Source organism: Trichomycterus rosablanca, chromosome 2 (assembly GCF_030014385.1).
Source record: "Trichomycterus rosablanca isolate fTriRos1 chromosome 2, fTriRos1.hap1, whole genome shotgun sequence".
NCBI classification, from domain to species: domain Eukaryota; kingdom Metazoa; phylum Chordata; class Actinopteri; order Siluriformes; family Trichomycteridae; genus Trichomycterus; species Trichomycterus rosablanca.
Window position 1 is genome coordinate 45,218,359 of NC_085989.1, and position 9,742 is coordinate 45,228,100.

Consider the following 9,742-nt stretch of genomic DNA (forward strand, 5'->3'; position numbering starts at 1 on the left):
CTACCGTTACCGTATTTTACCGTATTTTATTGTATTTTTATCGTTTTTCGTTTTCATCTTTTTACACACCTTGTGGATCTATTTCTTTTATGTTACTTTTGATACTTTTATTTGTGCTTTTGATACTTTTTGTTCTTTCTACTGTACATCGCGTCTGCGGCCGGTGGTGAACGGTGGATGAGTTTTCCTGGGATCGGCACGATGTTGAACTATTCCGTTGACCAGCTGAGGAAGTTCAACAACTGCACTACTCCATCGTGTATTTCAGTCATCAAACAGCTTGGACTCCTTCGCCGGCCTCGTTATATTCACAGGGGCTCCCGGAGAAAGCTTGTTTATCTTCGAAACGGTAACGCTATTCCATCCTTCTGGTCAGCCGTGCGCACTGTCGCTCCGCAAACACGTCATCAGAGCGCTGCTGCCTTGCACACCAGTAGCGGTGTAGTCTCCATGACAACGCTGTCCACGGAGTGGGATAGGAAACGCGGAGTGGACTTAGCAAATCTCCGTTCTCTTCCTCGTTCCTCACAGCCAACTACACAACAATACCACTTGAAAATGGCATTGCTTAATGTTCGTTCACTCAACACAAAAAGTACTGTACTCAGTGAATTTATATCTGACAGTGAACTAGACTTTTTCTGTCTCACTGAAACTTGGCATAAACCCTTGGATTATTTTATGTTAAATCAGACCACGGCAATGGGATACTCGTATATTGATGAACCTCGTATGGAAGGGCGAGGTGGTGGTGTTGCTGCAGTCTATAGGGATGATATTAAAATAACCACTTTGTCTTTTCCTGCTGCTCTTTCTTTTGAACACCTGGCTTTCAAGTTGTCAGGGCCTACTCCTCTGGTCACTGCTGTAGTTTATCGTCCGCCAAAGCCAAACGCTTCCTTTCTCTCTGATTTTTCAGATTTTTTAACCCAGCTTAGTGCCCTCTCATCCTCTGTACTGCTTATGGGTGATTTTAACATCCATATTGATGACAACAACTGTAAATTTGCCAGGGAATTTTTGGAATTGTTACAGTGTTTTAATTTCACACAACATATACATTTTCCAACTCATAAAAAAGGTCATACTCTTGACCTTGTCTGCTCTACTGGTGTCCTAGTTCATCAGCCGTCCAGCCATGACCTTACTGTCTCTGATCATTTGACAATCATCATGGACATTGAGGTCACTAAACCCATCACTAGAGCTAAACGTAAAATATCCTTCAGGAATCTTCAATATATCTCTCCCTCTGCTTTCTCAGATTCTCTTGTTAAAAAGATGTCTGTCTGTCCTGTACTGTCTAGTAATTCATCTGACCTTGTCGATTACTATAATGACATACTCGCCTCATGTCTTGATGAGCTGGCTCCTTTGAGAACCAAATTTGTTTCATTTAGTCATTCCGCACCATGGTACACAATTGAGCTTCACCAAATGAAATCCCGTAAACGCCAGCTTGAAAGACTTTATAAGAAAACCGGTCTAACAGTACATTATCAGATTTATTCTGATTATCTTCAACATTACAAAGACGCTCTTACGGCAGCCCGATCCACTTACTATTCCGAACTCATACATGCTGGATCAACAAATCCTAAGACTCTCTTTTCCACAATAAATAAACTTCTCAAACCAATTGACAATACTACCAATTCCTTTACAGTTGACAAGTGTAACTCTTACCTCTCATTTTTTCAAACAAAAGTTGAGAATATCCACAATTTTCTGACAGTTTCCCCTGTCATCTCTGTTTCTCCGCCTATCTCATCTCAATTTATTACCCAGCCTCTGTCTCAGTTCTCACCTGTGTCTCTTTTGGACCTATCTGAGATCTTAACAGGGATGCGAAGCTCCACTTGTGTTTTGGATCCTGCTCCATCAAAACTTGTTAAGGGTTGTTTTCCAGTTATCTCATCACTTATCACAGAGATAATCAATTCCTCTCTTAGTTCTGGCTCAGTCCCTCAATCACTCAAATTGGCTGCTGTTACTCCCATACTTAAAAAACCTGGACTTGACTCTAACATTATGAGTAACTTTCGGCCCATTTCCAATCTTCCATTTCTGTCGAAAATACTGGAACGTGTTGTTGCCTCACAGCTCAAAGATCACCTAAATTCCAATAATCTATTTGAATCATTTCAGTCTGGTTTCCGCCCCCAGCACAGCACTGAGTCAGCCCTCCTCAAAGTCACAAATGACCTTCTTCTTTCCTCAGACTCTGGACAAATTAATATTCTCGTCCTCCTTGATCTTACTGCAGCTTTTGACACCATTAATCACTCCATTCTTCTGTCCCGCCTTGAATCCTCTGTCAACATCACTGGTACTGCCCTTTTGTGGTTAAGGTCATATCTCATAAACAGACAACAGTTTGTTAATATCAACAATTGTAGTTCTGCCATTGCTCCACTGTCCCAAGGCGTTCCCCAAGGCTCAGTGTTAGGTCCCCTTTTGTTTATTCTTTATATGCTCCCCCTTGGTGACATCATACGTCGGCATGGTTTACATTTCCACTGCTATGCTGATGATATTCAGCTTTACATCTCCTCCAAATCCATTAATACTGAACTTCACTCCACTCTGACAAATTGCATCACTGAAATGAAATTGTGGATGAAAGCTAATTTCCTCAAATTAAACTGTGAAAAATCAGATATGATCATCGTAGGTCCTACAACCCTGGCAAAAACCACAAAAAATTTTCAAATTACCATTGATAATGACACTTTGTCTCCGTCTTCTAACATCCGAAATCTTGGTGTAATTTTTGATGGCAACCTCTCTTTTGACCGCCATGTAAATCACATCACCAAAACTGCTTTCTTTCATCTAAAAAACATAGCACGTCTACGTCCATCACTCTCCTTTTCTGCCGCCGAAACCTTGATTCATGCTTTTATTACATCCAGAATTGATTATTGCAATAGCATCCTTTATGGTACATCTAACAAAATCCTAAAAAAACTTCAGTATATCCAGAATTCAGCTGCTCGCCTCCTTACTCATACTCGCTCCCGTGATCATATTACACCTGTTCTACAAAAACTTCATTGGCTTCCCGTTGCTCAACGCATTCAATTCAAAATTCTTCTATTCACTCACAAAGCTCTCCATAATCAGGCCCCATCCTACCTCACCGACCTGCTCCATCAGCACATTCCCTCCCGTAGCCTTCGCTCTTCTGAGGCTAACCTACTGTCCATACCCTCTAGGACCAAGCACCGGACCTGGGGTGACAGGGCCTTTTCCATAGCTGCTCCATCTTTATGGAATGCTCTCCCCAAACACCTACGAGATTGTCCTGACCTGTCCAAATTCAAGTCACTTCTCAAAACTCATCTATTCAGAGTGGCATTTAACTTGTAACAACACAAAATAAATGCTTTTATTTTTGCTATTCTTTTTAATAGTTTTTATACTTAGATCACGACAGAAATGTGAAGTCCTAGATCCTAAAACTTGTAAAGTTTTCAGTTTCCTGATTGCATGTAAATCTGTCCTGTTTCTGTCTAATTTTAAGAAATTGTTCTATATTTGTTGTTCTCTCTCATAATTTAGCTAATTTTTAATGAACTGTCTTATGCTGCTCTCTTTGTTTTTATCTTAATTATTCTTGATGTTGATGTACTATTTTGATTTTGTACTATGATTTGTATGGTGTATGTACGTATTTGTTTTGATTATTTGTCTTATGTAAAGCGTCTTTGAGTATCTTGAAAAGCGCTATATAAATAAAATGTATTATTATTATTAGTAGGGCAGTGTTACTTCGATGGAGTGTCAGTAGGGCAGTGTTACTTCGATGGAGTGTCAGTAGGGCAGTGGTGTAAAGAGAGTGTTAGAAGGGCAGTGGTGTAAAGAGAGTGTTGGTAGTGGTTGTTCAATGGGATGTCAGTAGAACAGTAGTAGTTTAGTGGCGTGTCAGTAGGGCAGTGGTACTTTAGTGTATATCAGTAAGACAGTGGTGTAAAGCGAGTGCCAGCAGGGCAGTGGGAGTTCAGTGGAGTGTCAGTAGGTCAGTGGTGTAAAAAGAGTGTCAGTATGGCAGTGGTAGATCAGTGGCGTGTCAGTAGGATAGTGGTGTAAAGATAGTGTCAGTAAGGCAGTGGTACTTTAGTGGAGTGTTAGTAGGACAGTGGTGTAAATAGATAGATAATAGATAATAGATAGATAGATAATACTTTATTGTCAGATCAAAGATCTGAAATTTGTCTTGCATAAAAACACAGTAGCTCCGTTACAACAAAATACCTTAACATTACAACACATAAAACACAGACATTATACAAAATTATAACACCTTTGATAATTATGGATTAAGCTCTTTGTTTAACTTAAGGATTGACTGGTGCACAAAAAAGTGCTTCAGTCTAACCTTATTAAACCGTGGAACCCTGTATCGTCGTCCAGATGGAAGAATTACATATTCACTGTTCAAAACATTATTAGTATCAGAGATGATGTTTTTAGCCAGCCGTACTGTCTTGTTATGATAAGCTATCTCATACAGGCCCTCTAGAGGCTGACCCACAGTCTTTGAACAGATTTTGATCAGATGTTTCAGTCCGGACTTTACAGATGTGGACAAACAGCTGTACCACACAGAATTACAGTACTGCAGAACACTCAAAATAACAGTAGTATAGAACAGTAAAAGTATCTGCCGAGTAGCTCCAAAGGACCGAAGGCGACGGAGAAAATACATTCTCTGTTTAGTTTTTTCACAGATGTAGTTGATGTGGTGTTTCCATGATAAGGTGGCATCAATCATGACACCAAGATCAAGGACGGATTAAGGATAGTCTGGGCCCCTGGGCAAAGAGTTGCCCAGCATCCCCCCAAAAAAAAAAAACATAAATAAATTAATACATTAAACAACCTGTCAATAACTAACCCTAACACAAGAATCTATTTTATATAAGTTTCTTTCTACTCTTCTTTCTTGCAAAGTCATCCACTAATTCATCAAAATTAAGCTGTCTGACCAAATCTGATTCAATGGACAGAAGTGACAGTGAGTTCAGGCGGTTTTGGCGCATCCTAGTCCTGAGTTCATTCTTAATACGAGCCAGTTTGGAGAATGAACGCTCCCCTTCACAATTTGTGATAGGCACAGTCAAAAAAAGTCTAAGTGCTATGTAGACATTTGGAAAGGTTGACTGTAAATTAAAATTTATCATGGTTTTGAGCATTTTACTAGGACATTTTTCTTTTTCTGTTATGAATGATTTGTATTGTATCAATTCATCTGCCAGGCTCATGTTCAGATCTGAAGGATATGCTGCAGCGAGTGAGTTAGCCTTTAAAGTGAGCTCACTGTTGGACATATTGTCAGGCATGAAAAGAACATCAAATAGCTCAGTTAAGTGTGTGTATGCATTCAAACTGCTTGAAATTGCTTGTCTTAAATTTAAATAATTGCAAAATTACTAAATTAATTTGTGTCTCTGCGCTTAAGAGAAATTGAACATAATAATTTTGAAAAAATACAAATTCAGAAACATTAAGTAAGGGCCTGAATCGCATATTTGCAACAAAACGTCTGTTATGAAATATGGTAGCTTGCCTGGCAATTTGTAGGTCCCTAGAAAGTCAAGGAGCCATGGTAAACGACTTCTATGGAAGTCAAGGTCCCCATAGCAGGGGCCCTCGTAATCAAGGTCCCTCTAATGGTATGCCCTGCTCTTCTCTAGGGCCCCCTGGTAGGGGCTCTCATAACCAGGGCCCTCTAAAAATATGCCCCCCTCTTTCCTAGGACCCCTAATAGCCAGAAGTCGAAGTCAGAGCAGTGCCACAACGCCTCATCCATTTTCATAAGGGGCCCAAAAGCATGGCTAGGGCCCAAAAGCATGGCTAGGGCCCCCAAAAGCATGGCTAGGGGCCCCAAAAGCATGGCTAGGGCCCCCAAGAGGCCCTGGGGTCAAAGTCCCTAATAGTCAGAGGATCCTTAAAATGGAGGGCCCTCGGAAATAAAAATATATTGTATCATAAATGTTGATAGGCATCGCAAAATGTTTTGGGCCAGGGCCCCCCGGTGCCCCCTGACCTCAAGGGCCCCTGGGCGCTGGCCCCACTGGCCCGGTCAGTAATCCAGCCATGACCAAGATATTTATAAGACTCCACCTGTTTGATTATTTCATTATTGATAATGGTGGGGTTTACAACTATTGGTTTTAGGCTAAACACAATTTCTTCCGTTTTCTTTGAGTTTATTTCCAGAGCGTTGTTTTTGCTCCATGTAACCACTTTATTAACCCCCTGTTGGTGCAGATCAGGGCTGTCCGAGTCATGTAGTAATGTTAACAGAACAGTGTCATCTGAGTATTTTAAAACATATTGATTATTCAGAGTTGAACGGCAGTCGTCTGTGTATAGAGTAAAAAGCATAGCAGAACTCACACAGCCCTGAGGTGCACCAACGTTAGTTGAGATGGTAGAAGAAAGTGTCTTGTAAAGATAGTGTCAGTAGGGCAGTGGTGTAAAGATAGTGTCAGTAGGGCAGTGATAGTTCAGTGGAGTATTAGTAGGGCAGTGGTAGTTCAGTGGAGTGTCAGTAGGGCAGTGGTAGATCAGTGGAGTATCAGTAGGATAGTGGTGTAAAGATAGTGTAATTGCCAGGTGGAAAGGTCCAAGTCCTTTCTGTGTGGAGTTTGCATGTTCTCCACTTGTCTGGGTGGGTTTTCTTTGTGTGCTCCAGTTTCCTCCCACAGTCCAAAGAGATGTAGTTAACTGGGGATACAAAAATCGCCCTAAAACTGTGAATGTGTTTAGTTGTGTTTGCTCTGTGATGGACTGGCTACTTGTTTAGGGTGTTTCCAACCATTCGCCCAGTGGTACCAAATTAGTGGTAAAACAGACAATAAATGAATAAACAAAAGTTTTTAAACAAAATCAAGAAAACACGTGGTTTTACCAGGAATGATCAAACATTCACACAACCTCATTCTCATAAAATCAGATCCAGTGAATCTTACACATCAGTTATTAATGTCACAGCTGTTTATTTAATGTGGGGTTGAGTTTACATGAAATGTGTTAGTGGATCCACCTAGTGACACAGAACCAAACCTACACCCACATCACCAGTTTCATACAAAAGCCATCAACTGTGTGTTATGCATAGTAACAAAATAATGAAATATTAAGTTTATACACGATTCAAGCACAAAATGATAATTCTGATAATTATAAACTATTTTAATGAACTATAAAAATATTTTAATAACTATCAAAATACTAATGTTTAATTACTAAGTAAATGATGACTTCATACTACAGAAATTCAAAACAACGCAGACACTAAGCAGAGATTACATTAAATATGTTTTGTATTACAAAACAAATAAAAAGCTGAACAGTCCTAAAGCACCAAACCACACTGTTTATTAAGATTATTAATGTAGAGATTATTAAAACACAAAGATAACACATTAATGTAATAAATACCTAATCTATAGTGCAACATGCTCTTTACTGCTCTATAGAGGCTTTATTAAAGTATAAAAGCATTTTTATTGGTGATATTTTTAAATCCTATTTTATGGGTCTTAAAAACCAAAAACAAGGGTAGATGTGTTTTGGGAAACGTGTGTGTGTGTGTTCAATGATTCTGATTGTACAATAGACACACAGTAACCACAAGTCATATGTAATTGGCTGTAAATGGAGTTGAAGTTGGTTTAAGCTCCACTTTAGAGACACAATGTGACGTCATGTAGGACTGTGTGACGTCACAGTCGCTGTTCTGAGCTCCTCTATCAAATCCTGATGGAATAAAAGTTTGGGTTTGGTGAAGCTGCTCTGTTTTCACCTCTTCACTCATCATGGCTGATAAACAGAAGAGACGTGAGAACCAACGTGCTTCTTTAATGCAGAGATTCTTTTGTTGGCCGGTTTGTCTGACCCGTCCTCGGACGTCTTCTCAGGACGACCTGAATGAGGACAGCAGACAGAAATACGATGTGGACAGAGAGAACAGGATCGTTATGGAGGGATTTCTGTTCAAGAGGGCCAGCAATGTGTTTAAGACATGGAACAGGTTTGTAGAAAGCTGAAGTGGATTCAAAAGCTTTTATTTTAATTAAATATCATTATTTTTTATTCACTTAATTAACTGATCAAAATAAATAAAGCCTCAGATAAAATATTAGATTAGATAAAAAGTGATACACAATACTTTCAAGTCCAGGTTGACATGAAATAAAGCATTGACCAAACCCTGATGTATTGAACAGTTTCATTCCTGCAGTAATATTGTCAGTAATATTCAGTAGCTGCAGCTGTTTCTGTTTTTCTGTGTTTTTCTCTGCAGGCGCTGGTTTATGATTAAGGACAATCAGCTCATTTACAAGAGCAAGTCTAAGGTGAGTCACATGACCTTTTCCAACCTGATTTCATTTTCCTTGGTCAGGGTCTCGGGGGTCTGGTTACACTTGGAAACACTGGACACAAGGCGGGAATCACCTGAACAAAGTGCCAATCATCACAGGGGCTTCAGCCACCAAGCCTGAGACATGGCCAATGACGTCTGTGTAGATGTCTGGCTAGTCAATAGCACTGCTGGGATTTAAATCAGTTAGGGGTCACCACAGCATCATTTGATCATTTGTCTCAATCTTGTCCTGTCCTAAACACACTACTCTGTCCCTGCTCATGTAGAGCACCACTCACTCACCCATTTAATTACCCACTTACACATAGAGGCATTTCAGGGTAGCCACTCCACCTTCTGCATGTTTTGGGGTTGTGTAAGGTAACCAAAGTACCTGGAGGAACCTCATATAGACACAAGAACAGTTTACATTCAGTAAAACTAAACATTATATGGCATGAACTGTTAAAATGTGCTTATAAGATCATATATTACTTTTGGTGTAAACTTTGTTTGTTTGTTTGTAACCAGCATGAGGCGACTGTGCTGATAGAAGATCTGAGATTGTGTACGTTTGAACACTGTGAGAACATCAGACACGGCTTTCACTTCCAGCTGGTTTCACCCACTAAGTGAGTACTGTTCAATAATAATACTCATTCATATATATTACATTTGTAAACACCTTTCCCACACAAAATACATGAATTGTTTTATTAAAATGTGTATTGTGTGTGTGTGTGTGTGTAAAGGAAGTGTTTTTTGAAAGCTGATTCAGAGAAGATTGGACAGGCTTGGATCAAAGTCATACAGAACATCATTACCAAGCCTGATGATGCTGACAGATCAGACAGCTCGGAGGTAACACCTTCTGAGAATCATTGAGACGTGTATATATCTAATGATGTAATAATACAGCTCCAAAAAGTCTTAATCACACCAACATCTTACATTGTTAAAAACATTAAGTGTGAATTGTGATGTTGTTCCCTGTATGGTGTTTTATCTGCATCTGTGTAAAACCAGTATGATCTGTTTTGTAACGGTTTGTGGGCTAGACGGACAGGATGGGCGGACACAAACGCAGAGATGTGAGATAGAAACGATATTTTAATGATAAAGACAAGACAGGACACAAAACCAAACACACAACCTATGCTAAGCTAACTAAAGCTAAACTAAACACACAGGAAACCTAAACCCTAAGCTAAACAAGAACTAGACAGGACTAAACAGACTGAACAGGACTACAGTCTAAACAGGCTAACGGACAGGCTAAACACAGACTAAACAGGCAAAACAGACTAAACAGGCTAACGGACAAGCTAAACAAAGACTAAACAGGCAAAACAGACTAAACAGGCT

At 39.7% G+C, this 9,742-nt stretch overlaps 1 protein-coding gene across 1 annotated transcript; it reads left to right on the forward strand.

The window, feature by feature from the left end:
* The first annotated feature begins 7,829 nt into the window (after positions 1 to 7,829).
* On the forward strand, positions 7,830 to 9,322 carry LOC134309240 (arf-GAP with coiled-coil, ANK repeat and PH domain-containing protein 2-like). The gene is made up of 4 exons (XM_062990890.1): positions 7,830 to 8,044; positions 8,318 to 8,369; positions 8,909 to 9,009; positions 9,130 to 9,322. The coding sequence occupies exons 1-4, from the start codon at positions 7,830 to 7,832 to the stop codon at positions 9,260 to 9,262; spliced, it is 501 nt and encodes a 166-aa protein (XP_062846960.1). The 3' UTR covers positions 9,263 to 9,322.
* The last annotated feature ends 420 nt before the right edge of the window (positions 9,323 to 9,742 follow it).

What these genes read in the sequence shown, in the direction of transcription:
- LOC134309240 (XM_062990890.1), top strand. Translation starts at nt 7,830, where the DNA reads ATGGCTGATAAACAGAAGAGACGTGAGAACCAACGTGCTTCTTTAATG. An exon ending in TTTACAAGAGCAAGTCTAAG is followed by an intron (nt 8,370 to 8,908) that starts GTGAGTCACATG and finishes GTTTGTAACCAG; the next exon opens with CATGAGGCGACTGTGCTGAT. An exon ending in CAGCTGGTTTCACCCACTAA is followed by an intron (nt 9,010 to 9,129) that starts GTGAGTACTGTT and finishes GTGTGTGTAAAG; the next exon opens with GAAGTGTTTTTTGAAAGCTG.